The sequence below is a fragment of the Aythya ferina genome (genome assembly GCF_964211825.1).
Source record: "Aythya ferina genome assembly, chromosome: 5".
In the NCBI taxonomy this organism is placed as follows: domain Eukaryota; kingdom Metazoa; phylum Chordata; class Aves; order Anseriformes; family Anatidae; genus Aythya; species Aythya ferina.
In genome coordinates, this window is record NC_140301.1 from 31257464 (window position 1) to 31284676 (window position 27213).

The 27213-nt window shown below is 38.6% G+C and overlaps 2 protein-coding genes and 1 long non-coding RNA gene across 9 annotated transcripts in view; 2 read left to right on the forward strand and 1 right to left on the reverse strand.

Moving 5' to 3' along the window:
• ZNF106 (zinc finger protein 106) overlaps nucleotides 1–4561 on the forward strand; it is a 39615-nt gene extending 35054 nt beyond the window's left edge. For all 6 annotated transcript variants that reach the window (XM_084520406.1, XM_084520404.1, XM_084520408.1 and 3 more), the window contains one exon: nucleotides 141–4561. In XM_084520406.1, coding sequence (XP_084376532.1) covers nucleotides 141–197 — 57 coding nt within the window. In that variant the 3' untranslated portion in view covers nucleotides 198–4561. The remainder of the gene's footprint in view (nucleotides 1–140) is intronic.
• The window catches only part of CAPN3 (calpain 3), a 31307-nt gene continuing 7582 nt past the window's right edge, over nucleotides 3489–27213 (reverse strand). Inside the window, exons 4-23 of the mRNA XM_084520410.1 lie at nucleotides 27006–27139; nucleotides 26429–26597; nucleotides 25629–25769; nucleotides 22691–22774; nucleotides 22177–22262; nucleotides 21359–21436; nucleotides 20744–20904; nucleotides 20022–20191; nucleotides 18342–18550; nucleotides 17665–17701; nucleotides 16758–16775; nucleotides 15370–15471; nucleotides 14007–14084; nucleotides 13288–13345; nucleotides 12721–12785; nucleotides 11646–11714; nucleotides 10967–11045; nucleotides 9075–9191; nucleotides 8654–8712; nucleotides 3489–7466 (exon numbers count right to left, since the gene is read on the reverse strand). Coding sequence (XP_084376536.1) covers nucleotides 7440–7466; nucleotides 8654–8712; nucleotides 9075–9191; nucleotides 10967–11045; nucleotides 11646–11714; nucleotides 12721–12785; nucleotides 13288–13345; nucleotides 14007–14084; nucleotides 15370–15471; nucleotides 16758–16775; nucleotides 17665–17701; nucleotides 18342–18550; nucleotides 20022–20191; nucleotides 20744–20904; nucleotides 21359–21436; nucleotides 22177–22262; nucleotides 22691–22774; nucleotides 25629–25769; nucleotides 26429–26597; nucleotides 27006–27139 — 1941 coding nt within the window. The 3' untranslated portion in view covers nucleotides 3489–7439. The remainder of the gene's footprint in view (nucleotides 7467–8653; nucleotides 8713–9074; nucleotides 9192–10966; nucleotides 11046–11645; nucleotides 11715–12720; nucleotides 12786–13287; nucleotides 13346–14006; nucleotides 14085–15369; nucleotides 15472–16757; nucleotides 16776–17664; nucleotides 17702–18341; nucleotides 18551–20021; nucleotides 20192–20743; nucleotides 20905–21358; nucleotides 21437–22176; nucleotides 22263–22690; nucleotides 22775–25628; nucleotides 25770–26428; nucleotides 26598–27005; nucleotides 27140–27213) is intronic.
• On the forward strand, nucleotides 11055–19393 carry LOC311437329. 2 transcript variants are annotated; one of them, XR_014693406.1, is made up of 3 exons: nucleotides 11055–12039; nucleotides 17634–17731; nucleotides 18846–19393. It is a non-coding gene; the product is annotated as an uncharacterized lncRNA (long non-coding RNA). The 2 variants fall into 2 exon arrangements; XR_014693407.1 differs by having other exon boundaries at nucleotides 11055–11733.

A 27213-nucleotide genomic window follows, 5' to 3' on the forward strand; every position in this document is an offset into this window, starting at 1 on the left:
CTTTACATGAGATTGGTTTTATTAGCAGTCTTTGTGTAAATATAAGGCATGAATTTTTGAGGTTTAGAAACTGAGGTTTCTAAAATCTTAGGCATTTTGGTGTTGTTATTTTTTGCCTGACTTCTTTGTTTCTTTTCTAGGATGCTGTAGGACACATAGAAAGACATGCTGAAGATGACAGCAGGATTGACTCATGAAGCTTTTCACCTCCCACATTGGGAAGTAATTTTATGTCAGAATTATTCCAAATAACATCAGTTTCTTACTCCAGTCTTTTCTCTTTCTTTTCACACTTGGAATGCAAAAAGGGAGTGGGGCTGAAAAGCCTTGCTACAGAGACTGCAGGTTGTGTTGCACTCTGTAGAAATAAGGTTGGTCTATTAAGACTTGGCCCAAATGTAAGATTCTTGCAAGTTTTTAATTCACTGACAAATAAGAATGTTCCCCCCTCTTGTCTGCCTTGTTTTTTAAAGAAGCTTATTCTTGAGAGTTTTAGGGAAGTACAGAGGGGTGTTTAGAACTTAGATTACAATGGATGCTGGTGTTTTCACACTCAGCTTGAAGCCTGTTAACTGTCTAACTGACATATGACTGTTCTTATGTTGTATCCAGGTTTTTAGATGACTTTAATAAAAATCTGCAAGCCAGAACATCACAAATTCTGACAGTGTAACCTGAGTATCTACTGTACATATTGGCTTTATTCAGAAAAAGGAAAGGTATTTTATGGAGAACTGGAATCAGTTTTTTAATGTTAACTGTAATTTAGTTTTTAATCATTGTCTAAAAATTGCTATAATTGACACAATATATACAGTGACAGACTGCCCTAAATATTACACTTCCTGAGGTATTTCGGTGGTAGAGGATTTTTTTTGTGTTGTTTTGTTTGTTAAAGCAGTCCTTTAAAAGGTATGCCAGTAGCAGCAAAGCATCTCCACTCACATGCTTTCTGATCTTAATCTCATATAGATCCTAATGTTCAGGAAAGGAGGAACCAGTATCAGCTTTTGTTTCTCAGTTAAATACCAGTATAACCACTACAACTTTGATACAACACCGGAGTTGGATTCTTTATTTTATTTGGAATTCCTGTATCTGCATTGCATAGCAAACAAATAGAAATTCAGAGGCACTATGTGTCCAAATCATCTATTTCCACGGTATTTTATTTCTGTTGTGAACTGGCTTGATTTGCTTGGGCTATGCTTGGTTCACAAAAAGTCAACTGGAAAGAATGGAGCAGGATTTTAAGGGGTTTTAAAGTCTAAAGCTCTTCAAGCAGAAGCTGGGGATACAAAATGCATATTGCATGTAAAAATCTTGTTTCCAGAAATATACGTAATTTATACAGGGAAGCCAGTGCAGAGGAGAATGTTTCTACTTGTCCAGGTTCCTCTGCAGTTGTCTCTTGGAGTTGCAAACTTGTTCTCATTGGCCTGTGAAGTTCAGTGAAATGGAATTCTTATATTTGTGATGCTCTCTTAAACAGTAAGACAAATCTGGCAAGGACATTTTTGTTCACTTTTGACTAATTTCCAGCTCAGGATAAAAAAACAGAGGTTTCCTTAAACTGTAACAAAAGGTAAAGAAATTCCAGTGTCAAAACCAAGCTGCTTAAAAACAAATTGAGCGCTTTTCAAACAAATTGCATGACTTTTTCACTGGTATCTAATTTGAAACTTCATATGCCAGCCATAAACCAAATAAATTTTATAGCTTAATTCTTTGACTATAAAAAAGTCTTTTAAGGCTGAGACTGTGATTGAGAGAAGCCCATGGATGCTCAGCTCTGCCATCAAATGAAGGAATTTCAGGGCCTTCTCTGAAGCACACAATTTTTATTTTGTCTTAGCACATGAGCATCATTTCTCTGTATTTGCTTGACATATGGATGTTGTTTTTTTCTTGAGTGACAAGAACAAGTTATAGGAACAAGTTACAGTAGCATCCTACTTCAAACACGTAGGAATCCTTGAAGTTCCAGTGCTCTTGTTTTTGAGTATTTTTTGTTGTATTTTTTTATTGTTATTATTTTAATTAAACTGTTTGTAGACAGGAGAAATAAAAACAATATGCGACTTACACCCCAGGCAGTTTTGAGAGTTTTATGTGTTTTTTTGGGGGTAGATTTTTTTATTCTTTTATTTTTGTTATTATTATTATTATTATGTGGATGAAACAATTTGAAAGAATCAAGTTCAGGGAAATCTCTGAGCAGTGTAAATGTTTTCTGATTGCTCTGGAGTCTTCAGGAGTGTTTTCTATCTTTTTTCTTTTCATGGCCTAGAAGCAGAGGGCTGCATGAGATTTAAACCATTTCCAAAATTATTGATATTCAAGAGTTTTTGAACCACAGTAAGGGAGCATGTAAAGGTGTGGGGAAAAAACGATGCGAACTTTTCAAACTATTCTTCATAGGCTGTTATTGAAGTGACGGTGTGGAGCTGTGTGTTCTGAGGACAAGTGTGTGGAGTAGTTGTATGTAAAAATGGTGTGTGAGTAGATTTTCATAATTTGTGATTCTTCTCATTCTGCCAGCTGATGACTGTTTTAAGGAACCTGCAAAGATCCTTCTCACTAGGTGTTGCAACAAACGCAGTTATTACACTTTATTTGCATTCCTGATTAGTTAATGGGTTTACCTTTTCTAGTTAGTGTAAAAGCAGACTTCCTCTTCTTGTAGACCATATTTCCTTCTTGGTCCTTGAAAACAGTCCTTCCCAAAAGCCTGGACTTCTGAAATCCAGCTTTAACAGTGGTGTCTTTTGGTACTTCTTAGGTTGTTTCAAGAGCATTATTAGAATTTTAAAGTGGATGGGAGCCAGGAAAATAGCAGAGATGCACAAGTATTTGTAAAAATTTTGCTTTATAAGTTTAAACACACACACACACATGTATAATATTGCTCAGGGGTTCAGAGGAAAATAATGTGCTGCTTTGTCCTGAGGATATCCGAAATGGATTTGCTATGAAGTTGTCATGTGGATATGAAGTTCCACAGACTTCTTTGAACTTCTTCAGGAAATGCAGCTTTCATTAATGGCCATTCATTTCCTCTACACATAGAGGAGAGAGATGGTAAACTGATGTATTAGATTGGTAGCCATTAATGAGATCCTCTCCAGTCTTGCAAGTTAGGGTTCTGACTTCTGATATACCTCTGGTCAAAAAGTGAAATAACTTTGGGTAGGGAAAAACTTATAAAAATTTGACTGGGGATACTATTTGCCTGAAAAGCAGCACTGCACATCTGAAGCCTCTGCTCAGGACTGTTTTTGTTTAAAGTTCGTTTTTTTTATGCAACTAAAAAGCTGCGGGTGGAGAAGTGAGTAGAGTGAGGATTTATTTTATGGTTAGCTGTGTTTTATAAGTCAAATGTTAAACAATAAGCTCTGGACTTGCCACATGGCTGTCTGAAAATGGCGGCAGCTTTCAGGTACAAGCCGCCATTTTCTTTTGAGCAGTACTGACATTGTGCTTAGTCAGCTGTGAGCCTCCTTGGTGGATGGCAAGTGCTCAAAGCTATTGTACTTATTTGTAATAGAAAGAATGGGATAGGCATAACTGAGCACAGTTAGATATCATTCCCTTAAAAAGTGGGGAATTGGCTGCAGCGTACATATGTTAAGGCCTACTCAGGCTCAAAAAGGAGATTATCAATAGCATAAAGTGACCACTTAAAAGTTCAAACGTGCCACAAAGCATAACCTTACCCAACAATTTCATCAGAATTTCAATCATAACAATGCTAAGACTAATTGTATTCCTTGCTCCTTTTCCCTTCAAGTTACAGGAGAAAAAAAGAAAAAAAATCTAACTGACAATGCAACACTGTATGGCCTAATGCTGCTGCTGCTTTGTGTGGAAGGGGCCAGAGGGAAAACTGTTGCATCTGTTGAAACAAAAATGCATTCAATACCCCAGCTTCTGTTTGCCATGTGTAACTTATATGGATTGCAGTTTAGCTGTGCAATGTCTTTTGAATTAGTGCAGGTTTTGACTGTTTAGTTGGAAAGTGTGCATTATGCTGAATCAAGGTAAAACAATAACTGAAAGCTCGCAATAAGCTGTAGGTTTCCAGAAACAAAAATGTGGTGTTGAGAAGGTATTTTCCTCTTTTCTTAATGAAAACACAGGTACAGTGAGTCTTGGTTTTCAGGCTTGTATGGTACTATCATTCAAACATAATCTAAGTTGTCCAGAATTGCAGAATATTTTAGGAAGGATAAGGAAGCAGTCTCAGCTGCTGTTTGTAAAATATTGAATAGTGTAAGTAAGAGCAAACTGTGTAGGTATATATTCTGTTATATGCACCTGCCAGCTTCTCAAACTTCATTGTGCTGCAAGTAAGTGTTAAACACAACAAGTGTTTTGGAAGAAAGAAAATGGGATAAAACAACATGACTGAATATTTAATAACTTAAGCTGTGTAGAACATTTGCACAGATTGACCTTGCTTTTCCTCTTTCATTTTGTTACAAAGCTGTGAGTGTAATAACAAAACTTCACACAGCAAAAAATGAAAAGAAAATAAAAATAAAAATTCTTTATATTGTTATGGTTTGTCAGCCTGATTCTTCTTTGTTTTGAATATCATGATTCTTTACTAGGGTTTGGTAGAACATGACATTCCCTTTGAGGGTGAGAAAAAATCAGACTGGCCACCTTGGAGCTGTATATTCCAGTGGCCAGGCTTCAGCACTGACAGGACTGTTGAAAATTTTCACTCCCAGTGCACAGGAATCTAAGACTCATAGTTCTGCAGGGAAAATGGAAACCGTCCACCCAGCTGGGATCTCTGAGGTGACACACTGACTCCCTTGCTTTGTGGCTTGTTGCTAAAACATTCTCTAAAGCTATTGGTTGTTCGCTCACCAGGACTTTAAGGACAAGGTCTGAGTTGCCAGTCAAAAATCCTGATATATTTTTTTGACTGATGGATTTTCTTTTTTTATGAGGACCACAACCAAGTGTATCTCTGCCATATTTTTGTGTGGAAAATAATGGCTTATTGGGGATACCATGTGGCTGGAACTTAGGGATCCTGGTCTTCCAGTCATCTTAATTTGTGTTAAAATAAAAGTTGAATTTAAAGGAGAATAACCCTTCCTTACATGAACTATAGGATTTTCTTACTCTTTTAGAGTATGTTACAGTGCAAGACAACATTAAGAACTTTATAGTCAAAAGATTTTCTGTTTCTTAGTGATCTGTCAGTTAAATTTGATACTTATTGGAGTAAGTATGCTAGGGTTTGGTTTTGCAATTTTTCTTTACAATAGTAGCTTGTTTTGCATTGTTACTTTTCACTACTAAAGAACTAAGACTATTCATCTTTTGTTGCCTTAATTAGGCAGCTATTCTAATGATTCCTTAGATTGCATTTTTAAGCCTCACATGAAGAAAGGGAAAAAAAAAATAAGAGCTTTTAATTGACTAGCTACTTTTCATATATGTTAACATCTAATTAGAAAATAGAATACACTATTTAAAATACAGACTTCACCAAAAATTTTGTGCATACATGCATGAGGCAAGGCCTTCCTCTCAGTAGAAGGTTCTCCTGACCAAGTCTGGTCTCTTCACACCCCTTTCTTGCGCATGTTTTTCTATCCTATTTTGTACTGATTGGTGATTGATCAGTTCTGAAAGCCTGTCAAGCTTACCTGCTTTTTTTAATGCATTCAGATCATGAACTGACTGGCGTTTGAGATCTTAAACTGATTTCACGTTTGCAGTAAAACTACAGAAGCTGCTGTATATTCATGAGAATGATGGGAGAGTGCTCAGTATTCATCCCCCTTTGTTTCTTCAAAAAAATAAACTCTAAAGGATAGGTCAAAACTCAGTTGATGTATTTTCAGTTCAAACTGTACTTACACATTCTAACCATCTTCCCCAAGTGGTCACACCAACATTAAGTGTCTGATTCTGCTAAAACTCACATCTTACAATAAAGAAATACTGAATAATGTCAGGAAATACTTCTATACTTCGAGTGTGTTGTTGTTCATTGTTTTAGTGCATAACCTGTACTAAAAACCCACTGCTTATTTGCTCTCTGCATTAGTCTGGTGTTATTTTAATTTATTAAGCCCCTAAAATTTACTGTTAGGTTGTAGTTAGTAATTCTTTAATCTTCTTCCTAATCATTGGCTCCCTAGTTTGCGGTTAAACTGCAAGAGGGATAATGATCAACTAAAACAAGAGGTGGAAACACCTTTTAGAGGATCTGCAAATCACTGATAGGAAGGCAGAACAGAGGAAGGTTTTATCAAGGAAAATTTAGGCTAGCCTTGACATACCCACTAATACAACAGCCCCTAAATTATTTGCCTATACACTGAGAAGATAATACAATAATAAAAGGCAATACTATGTTCCTAAATGTAGAAGTAGTAGATGTGATTCTTTTACAATATTCAGAAAAATGGAGCTTTTACTTCATAACCAGTAAAACCTTTACTTCATAACCAGGGAAAGGACTCTGAGTTGGGATCCAGCTGGTTTTGAGATTAAAACAGAATGCAATAACTGTTAGTCAACAACATAGAACCCTGAGGACAAAAAAGTGTGCGTGTATGGTTTTACATGTACATCTATATATAAATAAAAATATATATATGTATGTATAAGAGATTTTCTTTCCTGAGCGGCTTTCTTGAAAGCGGAACACCACTTCCTCAGTTTTACAGAGAATGCAGTTATGATGAAAAAGTAAAACCATTCAATGTGTAACAGATAGCATGGGGATACTAAAAATGTTTGAGACCAAATTGCTTTGTTCTGCCATTTTTACTGAGGCACTAGACCCAAGACATACCTAGATGGTGCAGCCTGTTGTGCCTGACTTCCACATTTTAGCACAGCAGAGAACCAACCTGCATGGCTACAATGACATACATTAACATTATTAGGATGCATAACATTAATGTAGTTAGCACAATCTCATGTGAAATAGTCCACATTATGAAGAGGCTAAAATGAAAGTACCAAAATCAGAACAAAGAGTTGACTAATTCCAAGGTGGTAGTAAACATCTCTGACATTCACAGTTAGATACAGTCCCAGTTCTGCCTGACTTGCACTGACTTGAGGGAAGACTTTGCAATTGTCAGCGTAAGCAGACATGGAGCATGAACCATTACTCTTTACCATGCAGAAACATCTTAACACAGTCATTAATAAATTAATCCTTGCTGCTCAAAGTAAAATGTCATAGAGATACTACAAAAGTAGTTACAGATTATGAGCACTGGTCTACTGGAGTACGGCTGTCTCTTTTCCAAGGGATTCTTTCATGTACCATTCATCTCAGTGAGTGAAGCACATACATAGTGTGAAATGCTCATTTGCACTTGGGGATGAATGGAGTTCATTACTTAAAAGAGAGGTCTTGAGCGTGTTCTTGATGAAGGTGGCAGAGGGCTCCGGTGTTAGGCGTACATGGTGAGCTGCAGCCACTGGAAGGAGAGTTAAAAGTAAAGGAATTAAAGATCAGGCAGGACTTAGTGGGGAGCTGGGGCAAAGAAGGGGAGATGAAGCGGGGAAGGCAATTCCCCCTGTGTGCCTTTTTCATTACTTGAAATGTGCTACATGTCAATGAGCAAGGAACAGCTTTAGATGTACTAACTCGCCCTAGGTTCACTGCTTCTTCAAAGCTGTGGTCCTCTTCCTTACGCTCTTCTCACACTAACTTGTACATACAAACAGTGTCCATAGTCTTCTACATTGCATCTCTGTGCCCCTCCCTCCTCTAGACCTCAAATTTACTGTGTCTCTGGACAAGAGGATGTCTGTGTTACTATCAGGGCTGATTGCTGAATGGGAATTACAACTAAGTCTGTACATGCTGTGGGAAGGGGAGAGAGAAAGCAAAGGAGCAGCTGCCTAACTAACAGCTGTGCTCCTGCAGCAGCTGAACTTTGTGTAGTGAAGACTGTGATGTGAGTCATCTTGCAGCTCCTTGCTGTGTGTAGGCACATCCTGTGCTGAGGGACTGACAACATTTGAGACTTAAGCCCCTTCTCAGACACCCTGATAAGTGCAGCCCCTTGGGCAAGGCGATGTACAACTTGAACACGTGAGCCAGTGCTGGGACTAAATTTAAGATTGTGCCACTACTACTGAAATGTTATAAGCTCTGTAGCTGGAAGGCAGCTACTTGCTAACATTTAGTAGGAAGCATATTGGCAGTGGAGAATTTTGTCTAAGGTTTTTCTCCTATTCCTCTTTTGCTTGCAAAAAATTACTTAAGTCTTCTGTATAAGATTTTAAAAAGGTAAGGAACTATGCTGCCCCCCATTTATCAGCTAATGCCTCTAAAATAAAGTGTGTCTAATTTAAACTGCCTCATAAAAATCACTCAAAGTCTCTTTGAAATACTTTAAAATGATCTGAAAGTCCACAGCTGTGCCCTACAGCACCAGCAGGAGTCTTACACAGCAGCTACTGCTGGCAGATCATGGGTACAGGTGTTTTCTGGGTAAAATCAATAGCAAAAATTTGAGGAGGCTTTGTGGACTCTTACTGACTTGGATGACAATTTCAGTCCAACTTGCATAGCCTCCCTTAAGGATCTGTACGGTGAATAATACAACTAAAATTTAGTATTGTGATATCTTTGAAATACTGGCATAAAGCAGTTTACCTCCAGCACATTGAGCTTAATGATTCCATCTCCATCTTTATCAAAGGCGTGGAATGCCCCTAGAGCAATGGAAGAAAAATATATAGAATAGATTAAATTATTGTGCAAAGTGTAAAGAAGATCCCACATAGCAAACTAAATCGTATTACTGCTGTGTTATACAAACTTCTGCAGATATTTACTTACTTGGTCAGCAAGTGTTTCTGCTATGCTTTTCCTTAGCTTATACAAGGAGAAATGTAATGGCTTGTTATCTTTTGCATGCAGGATGACTGTCATAGTTTTGATTCCCCAAGCACATATCTTACATTATTAAAACTATTTGTAGGTAATAGTGGTTTAAATAAAGTTTGCTTTGAGTATGACTGCATTTTGAGGATGGAGGAGGGAACAACACAGTAAAATGGAGTCAGCCACTCACTGAACATAGCATCCAGTCGCACAAAGCAGCAGATGAAGCTGTCAAAATCGATGTTCATGTTCTTGTCGGCATAGCGCATTGTAATGATGTCGTAGAGCTGGTTGTTCAGCCGAAATCCTGCAGAGGAGCAGAAATGGGGCACAGCTGGGCCACGGCTGAGGGGAAGCGGTGGTGCCAGTCAGTCCCAAATAAAGGTTTGGCCATAAGTGCTTCTCAGGGACAGGCTGGGCTCAAGCTAGAGGAGACTATTGCAGCCACAAAATAAAATAAGTAAAGCTACAAGGGGCTGCCCTGTGTTGAGCTGCCTTACGTAACATTTTGACATTACTATTTGAGAGTTCCGGTAGCATATACATTATCTCATGCTGTAAACAGAAAGAGGAGAAGTGTACACTGAAGGGTTTACAACTTAAGTTAGCCTGGTGAGAGTGAAGCAACAAAAACTGGGGGACGGAAATGTAAGAGGAAGTTGCTATGGAAATACAATTGCACAATGGTCAAAAAATAGATAAGGTTGTAACTCCTCATCTTGGTATTACTGAATTGTGGCACTGACTGCTGCAATTTGCAGCCTGGCTACTTAAAGGATATTTCATGATTTGAGTACTGTTGGTTGATAGCTAAATACAAGATCATGTGTAGTCTATACGCTGCGAGGCTGAGACAAATTTTATAGTGAAATGTGTTCTTAGTTCTAAAGTGAAGTCAGGAGGTATTTATATATATATTTATTTTAGTTATATTTTATATAAATATAAAATTACTTATATTATACATGTATATATACATTACATTAATAAGCTTCCTGGTGAGAATAGAAACATGGAAAATAAAAATGACCCATGTTTCTACTGTAGCAAGAGTTCAAATCCAGATGTAGTTTTGTCCTTGGCAAAGAACTGAATCACTGATGTTTTATAAAGTACATGCAGCCATCAATTTCTGTTCCTTGAAGAACTGGTAGCTGATGTATCAAGATACCAGTGAAGAAGTGTCACTGAAATCATCCCATTTATGTTTATAATGATCATCCCATTTATGTTTATAATGAAACTCCAGATTTTTCTGAATAAAGAAGTCATCTCACCCCTCTAGAGAAAAAGCTGTTGATAAAGGTATTTATTTGCTGGGGGAAGCCTGCTGCTCAGAGAAAAAAAGCATGTCATTGTGAGACAAGAAGCAAAAAATGTTGGAAATCTCTCTGCAGGATGAGTTTCATTAGCTGTAACTTCTACAAAAATACTTTTGTGCTGCACATGTATGAGAGGAGACTGAGTCCAGGTGCTTAGTTGCAAAGAAACATGAACTGAAATCAAGAAATGTCCATCCAAATGCGTCTAAGACAAGCTTGGACATCAACCTGCTCTGTCTCGGTTTTCTGTACAATTGGGATGAAAATTTTCCACTGTTCTTTGATTATTACTTACACAAAAATAAAGAATCCACAGCTTAAGTGAGAGCATGTGTGTAGCTTAGGTGGGAGACTGAGTCATCACAGGTGCATCTGTCAACAGCTGGATGTAGCTGGGCTCCCTGTTGCACCTTTTGTGTGCTGCTAGGGCAGTTGCACAAACATTGTGCTGTGTAATCAAACACTGCACTCAATAAAAGGGTAAAACAGCACAAGTGTGAATGCTAATTTGGTACTTGACATTTGATGATTTGTGAGACTGAGATAGTCGTGTATTTTTCACTGAAACGTGAAGCTGGTGAAATGTACAAGACTTGCAGTTTGGATATTTTGAGAACCTCTGCTGGGGAAAAAAAGGATTTTTAAAATTTCTCTAGGGTTTTCTTTAAAAGGCTGCACTGTGTTCCTGTTTTCAGCCTGTGATACAACAACCGAAATAAGGTTTCTTTGACTGTTGAGCAGTGTACACTGGGAGAAGTACCTGCATCCTTGACTGCGTTGCGCATCTCATAGCTGTTAATGGTTCCCGAATGATCTGTGTCATAACGCTTGAAAATTTTCTGGAAAAAGAAAAAAATAAATACACAGCAAAAATAAAAAGCTTGTTTTTGTTGTTGTTGTTGTTTTGTTGTTTTTGTTTGTTTGTTTTGTTTTTGTTTTTTTTGTTGAACATACCCACTGATGTGGGTGCTACCCTCATGCACTTGAAGGTTTTGCCATTTGCCTCATGTTTTTGCAGCTGCTGCTGCTAAGCAGTCCTCTAATTGCCAACATATAAATTTGTGTCCTGAGAAACAAAACACTCTCCTCTAGAGACCCTCCTTGCTTGAGTTTATGCTGTTAATCCTCTCTCTTGATTGCCCTAATTAAGTTATTTGCAATGCCTGATTCTATTTCCTATCGTCCTCCTCCACCTTGTGTCTCTCTGCTACACTCTTGGGCTGAAATCTTTATAGGAAAGCTGGAGCCTCAGAAGTTTTCTTAGGCTGAGAGTAAGATGAAGAAAGACATTAATTTCCTCCTTAAGAGCTAATTTTCATTTTTTTGAGCATTTTTTTTCATTGGTGTGGTGGTGGTGTGTGTGGAGGAATCTGGTTTTCCTACACAAGCTTTTATCCTGCAGAAGTTCTGAAGAACATTGCTGTGAATACCAGCAATACCTGCCAGCTTTTAATCTTGTCCCAGAGATGTCGAAATTCATCAAAGTTTATCTTCCCTGAGCCATCTGTCTGTGATGCAAGCATTCAGGTAACAACAACAATAAACAACAGCATTTTAAAGGGAAAATTAACAAAGTCTGCAGCTCGTGGTGAGAGGGGATGAATGTGAAACCTAGTTCAGAATTTCCTCAGCATTGAGAGCTGATTGGACAGAGCAGCAAAGTATTTGTGAACACTTCAGTTATCATGAATTGCATGTTGTTTCAGCATTGTGAGGCAGTATTTCCTTGAGTAGAAGCAAACCTCTAAAACAGGAAAGAGGCTTGTTCCTGGAGCTGTTATAAAGTACCTAAGAGCAAGACGTTTTATGGGGCTCTTTCAAATGCCTATGCTGGTAAAGTTTTTTCAGTATTCTTTTATGGTATCTGAGCTTTATCCTAGAGTGAAGCCTTTCTGCCTTGCTAGAACAAATTGAAGATCAAGCAAAATGTTGAATTTGCCAAAATGTGTTTAGCCTCCAACTAATATGGCTCTAGGTTATATTTATAACTTGGTCTGATTTGGTTTGGATGTGCTTAAGTTCTCTCAAAACCCTACATTATGTCAAATAGGAAAACTGAGTGATGTGCTGAAGGTAACCCTATGTGGCATCTTGTAGTGTGCTTTATTGTACTTACTCTGAGACGCTTTCCATATGCTTTGCATACAAAGTATACAGTGCAATATGTAATGCATTTAAAAACTTAAAGGTAAGAGAGAAATACGCTAAGCCTGTTGGCAAGAACAGCAGTTATGTTGAGATGGGTTAAAGGAAAGTTGTTATACTGAATTACTTATTCAGTAGTTCTGTATTTTGGGATAGTTTTGTTACTCTAGTGTTAAGAAGACTGCAGTTAAGATGTGTCACGCTGGGAATGCTGTGTTATCTGAACCTGGACTATGATGTACTGCTCTGCTTTCCAGTTTACTAAGTTGCATTTGATTCAAAAACAATCTGTTGCGTGTGGTGGGGGAAAGTAAAACTCAGATGGACTAGTGTGGTATCAAGCAATCCTCTATCACTGGCAAAGGATACATCCATTAAAGCAATCATGCTGCGGCAGGATTCCAGTTCAAATCCTTCTGTCTTTAGGTCCTTATCTGAAATAAATAATCCCAGATAAAAACAAATCATGCAAGTCAGCAAGTCCTTCTTCCTCTTAGGTGGGACTCTAAGTAGAAACCAAATCTGCTTGCTTCATTCAGCAAGAAATGAGTGAGAAAGGAATCTGAAAAGGCCCTGAGTAACATTACAGTTAGTGAATGACAGATGAAGTTTGAAAATCAGGGAAGAAGGTCTACCTCTCCACTAGAAATCTTTTTTTAAAGCCATCTGCAGACTGCTAGAAATGCTATATTATTCTGTGTGGTGCTTCCAATAAACTTTTGTTCATTACTGCATTATCAGTACTTGATCAGTCATAGATAGCATCTGTATTAAGATGTTGCTAAGTCTCATATGCAGATTACATTTAAGTGAAACTAGGAAACTTGTGAATTTGAAACCATAAATAATTTTGAGAGTGCAACTCAGAGGTGGAGGGGTACATAATATCACAGATTTCTTTATCTAGGGTTACTGAAAAACACGTTAAAAACTCACGTTTTTTTACGACATTATTTAGAACATTCCTGAGTTCTTCAGCATTGATCTCCATGTCCTGGTAGGAAATGGGGGAAGAATACCATTAATTGCAACATTCCTTATTACAAAAATCACTTTATGGATGGATATGCTAAAAGTATGAAGTCTCTGGTCACTTTTAGGTGTGGTGTATGCTTCAAAATAGAGAGCATTCCAGGTTTGTATAAGCAGCAGTCCAAATCTTTGAGGCTGCAGCTACATTTTCAGTACAAAGCAGGTCTGAAGTTACTGTGCAGCGTTTATTAAACTACAACTAGAAGAACAACCAGTAACTTCAAGCCACTGTGAGCCAAGCAGCAAAATGTGCTCTTGATTTATGTAGCTTTTTGATCTGTTTCAACTTCCTTAGTTGAGTGTATACTGGACAGCATTGTATTTATAACTTCACATGCTATGCAAAATTGCTGGAAAAATCCTGAAGAGCCTCATGCAGTAGTGATAGAAATAAAAGCCTGAAATTAAATAAGGCTCCCTTGTACACAATTAGAATAATAAGTTAGATGTACATATGAAGATAGCTGTATGCTTAATTCAATTTTGATTTGCTTTTGCTTAGCTTTAGATCTCAAAAGAAATGTAGATACATTTTAAAATGTCTTGAATCTGTGAAGTTGTTTTAGTTTCTGTTGTGGCTAGGCTGCTCTGAAGGCAGAGGTAGGAATTGGTAGCATACTCACATCTCCTGCAATCTGTTGAAAAATATTCCTGAATTGTTTTTCCTCTTCATTCTCTTCACGAGCTTTTGCTGAATGACGCTGACAAGATAAAAGCAAAGAAAATATACCACCTTAGCCCAGCAGGAAAATGAAGGGATCTAGGAGTGGGATGTCTCACTCCCCCTCACGCGAACAAGCCTCTAAGTGATGCTGGAACTGCTCAGAGGAACAGGTCTCCCTCCTGGTCCTTTCCCCTTTCTTTTGTTAAATGTACTCCTTGGCAAGACGGCTGCATTGTTAGCTTCATCTCATTGCTCTCATTTCTCTTGAAATAAGCCTAAATGTTTACTTTCATTGATGGATGTTTATTTTCTAATTTTCGTTTTGAAACATTGTAAAGCAGAAATTTGGAGCAGAAGAGGAAAAGGTTCCATGGCTGCCATGTAGCCTATGAATTGTCCAGAGGGACTCGGGGGCTTGAGAGCACTTTATAACATGGAGGACCCTTTCTAGAGACAGATCACATGCAATAATTTCACACTCATTGTTTTCCTTTTTCTCAGACACATGCAAAATCTAGGCCTGAAATCTGAGATGTACGCTCTCAAGTGTACTGGAAAAGGAACTATCTATATGCTTTTCCCTGCAATATTACCTTGTGCATAGCAAAATTAAGTTCTTGGCTTAGTCCTTATTTTCCTGTGTCTGAACACAAAGGCAAGTTAAGATTGGTTCCCACTTTGCAAACAGATGTGCAAGCAATGCCTCCAAAAACCACAAGCTTGGGTGCAGGATATGATGTTGCATCTCAGGCCTCTCACCCATTTTCTGGAAGCAGAAATTCTGACTTCACTGTCCCAGTTTTCTCCTCTGTGGTCATGAGAGGAAAGAGTGACCAGGGGTCACCTCGGGTTACTCAGCCTATTGTTCTCTGGCTAATAAGGACTGGTATAGGGCTATGTAACTTGTAATGGGAAGAAGTTGTGATCATTGCTAGGAGCTCTTGAAGCCCCTCGAGTGCTATTTGCATGTGTGTCCTATATTAAGTGGGTACCGGTTTGGGGGGCTGAGCAGCAGTGGATTGAACTATGCTGCTTGCAGGGAAGAGGTCTTTTTCAGCCAGGATGCCTGTATGAGAGAACAACCAGGAGCTGTTTTCAATATTATATTACTATAATGTTAGTGTAGGCACCAAATAACTGAAGGGATAGTCTCTGCTCATGCTCATTAGATCCACCTAAAACAGATGTAAGTTACACTGAGATTTGAGGAAATGCTGTTGGGTATCTAAAGACACTTCTTTGCTCAGTTCCCATGCTTTCCACAGCCACTCCTTCATGTTAGCCAGACCAAGCTCCCCAGCCTTGCCAGTTACTGCAGAAACCTTTTTCTCATCTCTGTGGGTTTTGTCACCATCTTTGCCAGCATCTTCATCTGTTGTCAGCTCCTTATTGCTGTTTGCTCTGTCAGAAACAAAGATGATAGGCTAGAAGAGGGAAGACAGCAAAAGAGAAGTGGAAATTACACAAGAAACAGTAGTAGGGAAAGTAGTTGGGGACACCCATTTTGTGGTAAAGTACATGCAGCCATATCTGGGAAAGAAAAAAAAAAGAAAGAGGAATTTCTGAAGTTACTGTTCTTCTCATGCCAAAAAGAAATCTACAGAAACCTTTGTGCAATTTTTTGCTTCTTTGCTTTCCTGTTCAGAAAAGCACTAATACTTTAAATGTTACGTTGGTTTTTTTTTTGTTTGTTTGTTTGTTTTTTAAATAAAAAGTATAGTTAATGTCTCCCTGATTGTCAATTCGTCTGAATTTTCCCTTCTCTATGAAGGACAGTAGCACTGAAAGAAGAACAGAATCCACATCCTGCATGAAGAATGTGTATTTGTGTAGGAGCTTGTTAATTATGTGAAGCGAATGTTATTTCTCTTTTAATTCTTGAGGCATTCAACCATAAGGAACCACATGCAATTGTTCTGTTTCACTGTATTTAAAGCAAAGAAAGCTGCTACCAGATGTGAATGTGTTATCCTAGAGTATTAATTGCAATCAACCTCTCTTGAGAATAACATGTCTGGTTAGACTTTCAAGGTCCTTGTAGGAAATATGATTTTATATGGTGATCTGATTTATGTTGATTTTTGGACAATTTTGGGGTATATATGAAAGAAGAATCTAAATTAGAGTCAACCACATTCACCTTCAAAACGTTTCCCTTCTGGGTTTTTTTTGTACTCTTCTTCTGGCTGATAATATTCCTTGGAACCTCAGAGTATGGCTTTTGGTTGCTAAATATACTGCATAGACTTGCAAGGAGAATCCTGAACTCCGGTGAACAGAAACTTAGGAAAGACGAGTAGATGCACTGGGTGTTGGAAAGTGAATGTGAGGGCATGTATCTGAAGAAGGGGTGCATTTCACCAGAAAGAGGTGTCAGGGTGCCTATGGAGGGGCAGGCAGGAGGATCATTTGAGCAACTCAGAGGTTCAAGCTTATAAAACTGAACAAGTTTTGTTATGGCTTTGCCACCTCCTTGAGTGAGAGAGGCACCTGATGCTATAGCTATATTTCATCAGATTTTAGTGTAGGAAGACAAAAATCTTTGCTCCCTGAAAATTTCCTCTTACTCAGTACTAACAAGATAATTAGTTGACTAACTAGATCTGTTTCTAGATGCAGAGAATTCACTAATGATGTCGAGGAATTCTGCTGCATGCATTGCACATGCTTTTTGCCTTGTTGTCATTCAGCAAATTGTGCAAGTACCCACCTTGCCTTTTTTCTTCTTCTGTTTGAACAAAAACACAATATTTTTTTTTAAAAAACAGAATTTTAGCCACATTATTCAGAGTTAGAAAAAAAGTATAACTGTAGAAATGGGAAAACAAATATGAGAAAGGAAAAGAGAAAAGAAGTTGCTCTTTTCTATCTAGTTCATACATTCATACAGGTTTCAAAAGGAAGGGAAAATACACCCATAATGAAATTACGTACTGAAGGACAGAAATAGAGGAAAACATATCAAAACAGTGGCCCATCTTGTCTGGGGCTTTGTATACTTGAATGAAATCTCTACTGTATCTTTATCTCTGACTATTCCGTTTCTTTTTCCCAACCAGTCAGTAGAAATTGGACTTCTGTGCCCACAAATCAATGTGAAGTAGCCATTAAATTCCACCAGATTTGGACAGCTATTCCTATACAGATGTGTAAAACCCCAGGCCAAAGAGTTAGTTTCTCATGGATTATAGTTCGAATCAGAGTATCATTAGGATCCCTTTCCAGAAAGCTCGTACTTCAAAATATTATTTTCTTTATTAGATGAGATGCCAATTTCACAACCAAACAAACAAAAAATCCCAGAGCACAGAGCTAGGCCTCCCCCGGTACCTGAATACTCTCAAATGATGGAGGCAAAGGCAAGGTTTAGTATGCTACACCTTCATGCCAGGGGCAGATTTCAAATCTGGCAAAAATATTTTGGTCTGTCTGAATCAGAAAGCAGCATATATAATGTCAAGTGTTAATAGGAGTATCTTGATGAGAAAATGTGAAAACTTATGTTAAAGGAACTGGTGTGTGGTTGTAAATGGTTTCCTGCTATATGTTTTCTTAAATGTGACACTCCTTCCCTCTCTCCCTCTAGTCACACAAAAGAGGCACAGGACAGTACTTACTGATGGACGGTCTGCCTCAATCATGTTTTCAACCTCCCTAGAAGAAAGCAGAAAGTAAATAAATCAGGCAAGTGGCTGTTCAAAACACTGTTTGCTTGTTTATCTGGTTAGTAAGCAGCCACTTGAACTTTCCAAACTACTGGTGTAGGTTGGCTTCCAGACGTTACAGCAGCAGACTGGATGGAGCTTCCCCAGTTTGAGCTGCGCATCCCAAGTACTGCCACCAGGAGCACTGCTGCCTGATTTATTCCTCTTAGAGCCTTCACAACACTGAACATCAATGGCTGGGAGTAAAACAGAGGCTTCATGGCCTAAGTGAAGTGACACTGGCTGCAGTTTGAGCTCTGGAAAAGTAGTTGAAGAGCAGGATGTAAAAGCAAATACCTATTCCTGTGTTCTGTTCAGGAAGCAGAGCAGTAAATAACAAACTTTGTTTTCTTTATAAAAGTGGTGGAGGGCATGTTTACAAAGGATAACCTGCAAGTAGTGAGCTTATCCACAGACAATTCTAAACAGGTTCTTGATAAACAATGAGGTAAGCTTGTGGAAGTAAGTTCACAGCTTGGTGTTTCTAATGGGGTTAAAAAATTAAGAGCAGGGTGTTGCAAACTGGGAAAATAACAGAGTAGTAAGCTCACCTCTACCTTTAGAGACAGATAAATAGATCTGCAACTTACTCTGAAAGACTTCTTTTCTCTGAGAAAACCCTCAGAATGAATTCTCCTTCCTGGTGGGGTTCATATGTTGATGGTATGACAACATACTCGCTGGGAGGCAGCCGGAAGCGCTCAGAGATTTCTCGCATGTTTATGTAAGTCTTACTTCTAGCTTTGGAGGCATTGTAGAGGAAAAAATCCTTTTGCAAGTGGTGCTTAGTGCCATGCATCTGCAGAACAAAGGAATTAGCATGTCATCTTACCCATTTACCAGGTGGCTTCTCATGCAGGTATAATGTGGTCAGGACAGAAAACACAAATTCAGCAGCAGAAGTTTTTTTGTTGTTGTTGTTGTGTTTTTTTTTTGTTTTTTTTTCTAAAGATACATCATGAAAGGTATTCATTCAAATATGAAGTCAAGAACTGTGGGTTAAAAACACATACTAGTTGTCTTCTGCAGAAATAACTACCTTTAAAATAAGTTTGTAAACACACCATTTATATTGTCAACTTTACATTTTTCAGGTAACACAGCCTTCACGTGAGCTTATTTGCAGAACTTGTGATGCCAGTGATTCAGCTACTAGCAGGATCAGGACAACTCCATCTGTGCACTTCTAATGCATTTTCTTCAATGGCTGAAAATACCATTTGTTTTCCAAACTGGTTCTGAGACTGTAGAGCAAACTCTAGGGCAGCTGACACTATTTGCAGGAGGAAACAGAAATGGTTTAAGGGTCTTCCGCGTGGGGTGTAATGTCCAAGTGCTAGCTGATGCTGCTTCCTGCAGTTTAGGTTCACTGACCAGCTGTGAAAGCTGTGGCTAGGCCTCACGTAGAATAGAATAGAAAAGAAGGGCTGGGTAAGAGGTGAAGGTGTAAGCAGGGTGTGAGTGAGAAGGAACTCAAAATGGCTCACAAAATATTACTAAACACTCAAAGCTGAAAGGTTAGTGGTTTTACTTCTGTAACATCCTTGAAAAGGAAACTTGACCAGACGTTTTCCTACTGACTTGCAGACAGGTACAACAGTAACACTAGCTATGAGAACACACCAAGTCAGTCAGTTCCCATTCAGCTCATACCTCTTTGGGCACCTAAGGGAGAAACAAAGAGAAGAAACAGAGGTATTAGATGAGTGCACTTGTTTATAGATCATATAGAAGGGCTTTCACATAGATTTCTGGGAATGCAACCAGTAATGAAAATGGTCCAAGTTATAGAAATATTCTAAGCAATTTATTTTCCTTTCCAGATTTCTTAGGATCTATATGAGATCCCTTAAGATTTGAGCTAAACATGACTGAGCAAACTGACTTCCTGAAATCACTAGGGAGAAGGGTATTGATCACTACCTTTGTCTTGGATATGTTTCTCTTTTTACATTCTACCAATGGTCTGTTTAGTTTCAGCATGGATAAAGGGGAGATTGAAGTATATATGGGGGAAAAAGTATGTTAAAATCTGGCTTTAAGTCACTGTAAAAGCCTTAAAAAATGTGCTACTTACAGGGTAAACCCTGAGGTTACTGTGGGCTAAATGATTATGAAGCCTTGAATTTCCTTATTCTTTTCCGTTCATTTCCTTGCAAAGTAAAAATTACAGTTCTTATAGTCAGGATGAACAATTCAGTGACTCTTGGTAAATGCATACTGCCAAAATTTGGGGATCTGATGCTAAGAACAAAGTCTAGAGCTGGTACCTCATAGATGGCAAAGCCAATGGTGTACAGGTTGGCTCCCAGCTTGCGTTCTTTCCTCCTGTTTTTCTGCATCAGTGCAACAAGGAAGCTGCAGATAACCTCTTCATCCTCAGGATCATCATCTTCCTCCAGGAGCTTCAAACGATACTGGGGATTGGTCCAAAATGTATCTGTGAAATGCCACCAACAACCCGAAGCAAACATGTAAAGCTTCAGTTTTCTAACAATACTTATGATCAAATGATTCTAGTATTCCCTGTCTGCAGTTCCTGAGGGAAAGGATAGAATGGAGTTTTTATTTATATATTTTAATATATTTTTATTTATTTTCATGTGTTTTCAGTTTTACATAGTTATAAGGAAGATTTAAAATGAAGAATTAGCAGCTGACAAACATCCAAAGGACTGAAAGCTGGCAAAGTTTATCAGTGGATTTCCCAAGTGAAATGTAGCTGATAGAATGGAATTGGTATCTCTCACCTGAGGCACTGCAAAGTATTTGAACAATGGTTTATCTTTGCCAGGCCTGCCTTTTTAGGTTTATGAGGTACTGTCACAGACATGGTGACAGAAGATTTCCAGATGGAAAATCGCATGGCTCATCCACTGAGGAATCAAAGATTTTCTACGGCTGAGCACTGATCAGGTTCTAGTGTGATGTAGCCTGTGGGATGTAATATAGTCCCTGTCAGTGGTGATATCCCTTAAGACTCATTGCTTACCTGGATAATTGCGGCAGCCTCCAGCTGAGCAGCCTCTCACCCAGCGCCCTTCGTTGACTGACACAGTCCAGGTCTGGAGTTTATCAGCTTCCAGAGTATCAGGTGTGAGGTTACAGATCTCAAGTTTTGTGAAATGCCTCATGAAATCTTCAAAAGATATCCTGGAGGAAATGAGGGGAAGATGAATCTGAATGAATATACGTGGTGGGTGGTTAACTGAAAGATATATTGCTCCTGAAGAGGTGGTAGAGAGTGACCCACATTACTGCTCCCATTAGGGCAAGTTTGACATGGGAGCTCTATGATTTCCTAATGTGTTTGACCTGTTGGTCAATTAACACAGGTACAGCTCCAAAATGGGGGACACCAAAATGAGAGGATGGTGCACAGGAAGGATAGGAGCTTGTGAAGTGTGGGATAACTGGAGGGACTGTGCTGGTAGGACTCAATAAACCCTGGTGGGAGATGGAGATTGCAGAGCAGGGGTTATTTGGAAATATGAAGGGAAACAGATTAGTGTGATAGTTTTAACACACTTAAGTAGTGTAGTATGAATCATTTTTGCTGTAGTTGCACATCTAGAGGAACACTTTTTTTTTTGACTGATATTCTCACCAGAACTCCCCATCTTCCGCGATCTTGTGCTGCAGACGGACTTTCTCTGCTTCGTTAATGAAGTTCCACTCTTCTGATCTTCAAAGGAGTAAACAAGCTACATTACACTTTTGCATTACACAATTTTTTTTTTAAATTTTCTGCTCTTTACTGTAAGCATCTGTTGTAGAATGACAACACTTGAATTTAATTGACAAAAAAACTTCCTTTGTGTAATCTGCAACTATTTGTCCTCAATGCTGCCCTCTCCATGTGCTCAAACAGAGAAGGAATTGCTCTGCTCCTTTCCACCTTCACTTCAGACTTCCTACTAGCAGCTCTCAGAAATCTGTTATTTTATTTAGCATAAAGACAAAAGTGCTTGCAGACTGTCCCTGCCAGTAGCTGCTCAAATTTCTTTTTGCAAAACATGATGAAAAGCTTCATCCAAACATGCTCATGTGCTGACATCTTGCTTCACTCAGTTTTTCCATAACTTGGAAGATTCTTTTACTGTAAATTCTTTAAATTCTTGATTTGCATATGAACATTGCTGACCTTGCTAGACAGTAAAAACAGACTATATGTATCATTAGACCAGCTTTCCATTGGTAAAACCCCCTTCCCTCAACATCTTTTCTACACGTAGATATGCTTTGCTTTCTATAGCTTTATCTAAGCACTGAAACGTGATGTTCTTTAAAATGCCAAAAAAGACCATTTAAATACCTCATTGTTAAATGCTAGGACCATGCATAAGCTGTCTAAGGGTAAATGAAGCTGCACTATTTTTCATATTTTTTCAAATCAAGTGAAGCTGCTGGATGCTTCTTACTCACTTATCACTCCAAGGTCCATTCCATTCCACCTGTCCCCAGGGGTTTCTCAACCTTACCAGGCGTATTTTTTCCCCTTTAAATGTTGTCTAATTGAAAGAGAAGGCAACAAAAATCAGCTCAATTATTTTGTGAGAAACGGGCTCAAAAATGAAATGCTCTGTCTGACAAATCCCTGATACCATCTCCCCAAGTGGTGGTGATTTTTAAGGCCATCACCCAGCCCAACCTGACTTGAGCGAGTGCAGGAAGACTGTTAGACCAGGAGGTGGCCAGCACTGGCCACCTTTGCCCATGCAGACCATGGAGAAACAATTGTTTACCTCGAAAGTCAAAACTTGGGTTTGTTTCTCCACAAAGCTGCTCTTTTATTTAATTATTAGATTTCTTTCTTTCATAATTCATCTCCCCCTCCTCTCCTTTTTTTCTCCCCAATCCACAACTTTGCTAGTGTGCATGACTCTAGGCCATTCTAGAACACAGGTCCCCACAGTAGGAGAAAAGGGACCATACATACCTCTTCCACAGCTGTGACAGAGTAGGCATGACCTTTGACCAGTCCGCAAGACATCCGGGTTTCATACTGCATTGGCACTATGGTCTGTTAAACACAGGATAAAAATTTGTGAAAGACACATGAAGCACAGACAGCTGCTCTGAGGCAGGAGGGAGAATGACACTGTTCAGGTGACAAAGTCTTTTTTGTCTTATTCCCTTTTTCCCATTTATCAAGGTGACAAAGCTTAGTGTACACAGAATTAATATTATTGATTAAAAAGGAGTTAAAAATGAATTATAAGAGCAAAAAGTTAATAGTACTCATTGTAAAAGACATTTCATGTTTTACTTGTTCCCCTTTTTGTAGTTTGCTTTTTTTTTTTTTTTTTTTTTTCACTCAGAACATGCTAGTATATAGCATGATTAATTTTTCTATTAGTAGGACTGTTCAGCCTGAGGTAGTATGTTCTTCTACAGCTCAGTAAAGTTATTGCAGATAAAACGGGGAGCATCTCAGCACTTATTAGAATACTTTCATCTTTACACAGTGCTGCAATCTTATCACAACAACATTTTTTAAAAAAGAAAAACTGTTTCACAGACTTTGTACTAAATTAGACTATTAAAAAAAAAATCACCAGTAGAGATATACATTTTATTCCATAATCCTGTGACTATATTTTTTTTTATCTGTCACATAGGAAGGATGTAGCTTTCTTCAGCAGGTATAAATAAATTTTCTCTCTTGGTAATAAACTGTTACAGTGTCTGATGCATTTTTATTTGTAAGTCTGAAAATACTATTTATCTAGGAGATAAAGAATTGAGAGCAGGGTGGCAGATTTACATAGTTCAGTATCCCTGCAGGAGAAATCACCGAAAAGAGTGGGAAAGAAAGGCTACACTAAGTGCACGTGGACCATGTGTGAAATTTCCCTTCCTTAATTCCCTCACAGAGAAATGACAGTGAGGCCCTGCCAGTAACTCTTCCATCTGTTTTTTGATACATCTGAGGACATGAGAAAGTCAGGGCTGGAAACGGAGAATTAGTAAGGTCACGCAGTTACATTCTCAGGTTGCACAGGGAGGAATCTCATCCAAATACTTCCTGGCTGTCACAGTTATTTTCCATTATTTCCTTTCTACTCTTGTTTCTTTTATCTTGCTCTAGATTCTATACACTTTCCATCTGTTACCTCCTATCTATTTCCATTTTTCTTAATTTCTCTTCATGTTGTCATCTTCATTACCTAACAGAACCCCTTTTACTTTTTCCTATTTAATAGTATAATTTTCTGTTGCTGGTATCCTGATCTGCTTCTCTGGAGTGCTTCTGAAGTATGCATTATCTGCCTCTTTCCATCAAGAGCCACGATATTTTCTAGTGATGGCTTGGGAGTGTAACAACCAGCAGCAAAACACAGCAACTATAGAAAGAGTTTTGTAACCTTCCAACCTTTGGCAGTCACCGAGGGGGAAATTCCCCTCAGAATGCGGGTGATTTGGACAGCCATGCGTGCAAAAGAAGACAACCAAATGGGGCTTTCCCAAAGAATTACATCATTTCAGTCTTTCAAGAAGACTAAATATGGATGACTAAAGCAGAAAAAATGGCTACTGCTGTAAATGCAGAAGAGTTTGCACAATCAAAGATTTTAGAAATGTAATATGCTTTTTTAGGTGTATTTTTTTCTCTATAAAGTGAGAGAAGTAATTTCTGTCACTGAAATGCAGCTCCCTAAAAAGTCAAGGTAAGACTGTTGAGGGATTTTTGAAACAGCAAAGATCCTATGGCTTGTTGCAGCTGAATTTCATCGCCCAGCTGAGGAATTTAGAAAAATATTGTTGCCAGCAGCTGGCTTCAAGGACAAGGTCTACGTGACTCCTAATCACAAGGGGGTTGTTTTCTTGTAGGTGGGGTTGTTTTCATGCAGTCTGAGTGCTTTTGAACAATAATCTTGTGTGAGACACTATCCGCCCCTGTTAAGTTCACTATACATGTAAAAGTCAGGCTATTCAGGTAATAAAGAGAGCATGATCTGACCATACTGGTGTCTGTCGTGTTTTCGGCTGTTCTTCCTGCAACATATGACAATTGTCTCATAGAGAGAAAGGGGCAGCAATGTGTCCATTTACAGATTTGGAAGCTTTCAAGTTTCAAGTTAAGATATCGGATTTTCATTTAGTGTAACAACCCTCTCTTTATTTTTGTAGATACAAAGCAACTTCAGAGTACCATTTTTTTTCATAGCACACACAAATCTAGACATGTTTCTTCTTTTCCATGTTGTGCTTTTAAAATTAGGATCTTAAAGGCAGTAATCTAGTAAGAGCTCTCCACCTATATCTGAGTGTTCGCTCAATCCAAGTCCACCCCAAGAGCAGACCCCTCCATTTGTGGGCAGTGGTCCATAGTGCTTTGTTACAAAGTAAGTTCAACAAGAGCTTTTGTGCCTGGAGTGAGAGCTATACAGAGCATGCTTTTAATTTCTTTTGAGCACACCCCCACATGCTCTGGGAACTTGTTCCATCCTAATATTTTAATTCTCTCACTCTTTACATCCTCTGCAATTGACGGACTTGCTAAAATGTGTTAATAGTTTCCTGTTACTAAATGTAGTAACAAATGTGGAACCTGGACGTATTTTATGTGACTGCTTTCATTTCTACTGTACAAGTAAGCTCTGGAAATTAGAAGCTTGTACCAAAAGTCAGCAGCCCTTTGCCTCAGTATCAGCAAAGTCCTCTAGACAGGTGTATCAGTGATGGATGCACTTGAAAGGACTGAAGTCCTTAAACATGTATGTCAAATAGCATTGAAAAGAACAGATCTTTACCTTTGGGATAATTCAGTGAAATAAAATAAGGGTTTAAAATTTTAAGTGATATGTGTCTCTAACTGCTCTGTTTGTAAATAGAAGTGCTGTGAAATTAACTGCTTCTAGAAAAGTACAAACCCAGGCTGGCCTTTCATCTGTCCCCTGGTAGTCCACAGTGGGGTGAGACATCTGTGCGTTTTCTAGATTCTTCACCATTCGAGATATCAGTTCGCCAATGTCGCTTCTAGGTGCTGATCCGTAGGAAAAGCCTAGGTTATCCTGAAACAGAGAATAGGAGAAAAGTTTGGTGTGGAAAGAGGAGGCAGGGAGAGCAAAGAGAAATAATGCAAGAAAGAGGACTGTCTTTTTTGTTGTTTGTTTTGTTTAAAAAAGCCTTGATAGCTTTTCTTCTATCTCTTCTAGATGGTCCATACTTATCTACAGTGGTTGATATCACCTGTTGTTCTCCTGCTTTTATTGCTATGTCACACTAGTTATTGAAACTAATAGTTTTTTTACTTTCGTTTCTAAATTAACCGCAATGAATATAGATGATCTATATTGGCTATGTTGGGAATCAAGGGATTAGCATTTGGACACTTATATCATCTTTGACATGAAGATTTGCATCTCAACCAAGTTGCAGCACCCCCCTACTAACCCCTTTTTACTTGAGATGAAGGCACTGAGAGGGGGGTGCTGGTTTTGTTGATTGGACCCCTTTTTCTGACCTCCCTCTTCTGCTTCTGTTCACTTCCCTTTTGGTGCTTGCTATTCTCTAATGATAGGTGTTTAGTGCGGGCTGCCCTATCTCCTACAAATGGATGTTTGCTTATGTGGACTAAACCAAGCTGTTCCAAAAATTGGTATATATTTGATTACAAATGGAGATTTTTGACATAGCTTAAGGGTTATCTGCCAAGTTTATATGGACTCACATCAATAGAGCTCGCCATGAGGGATCCTCTGGCAATGGCATGTTTCATGATTTTATAGATATCTTTAGGAGCATCCTTTATCTCATAGAACTCTGTCACTCCTCCAGTGAAGTCCTCCATGGCCTCTGTGGTGTTTCCTCCTTTCAAAGCTTCGTAGGACCCATGGAGTCTTGGAATGAGAAAAGAACAGCAGGAATCAATTTTATGTAGATTAAAATGCGTACATGTATATACTATATATTTTTTCTCTTATACGTAATATATTTATCTACTGTGTGTATGGATAAATATGTATACACATACTACATGGATCTGTTTGGTAACCCTTAAATTTACAGATTTAAAAATTGCCACCTGCAAATAAAAATAAAAGATGTTGAAAATAAAATGTAGCCTTCTGAATGAGTACCCTGAAAATATGCTTTACCCTATCCCTAATTCTGATCCACCACACTCTATGCAAAAAGTCAGTGGTATGTGCAGAGCCCATCTATGTGTACATGACAAGTTCTGTACAGGATTTTAGCCACCTCCCCAACCACAGGGAGTATGGCATGGTACATCACGTTGCTCTTACTTTGCGTAGGCCTTTTCCAGGAGAGCGCTCCAGAACTCGTTGCGCTGGGAGGACTTGGTGAAGACCAGCTGGTTGTTGTATGTGGGTAGGCAGTCATCAATGATGACATCCACCCAGTCTCCATAGCGCCAAAACTGAATGAAGGCAAACAGAAAAACCTCTGGGTTCATTCTTTGCAGAGAGGGGGAAGCCTGGCTGAAAAGCTGCT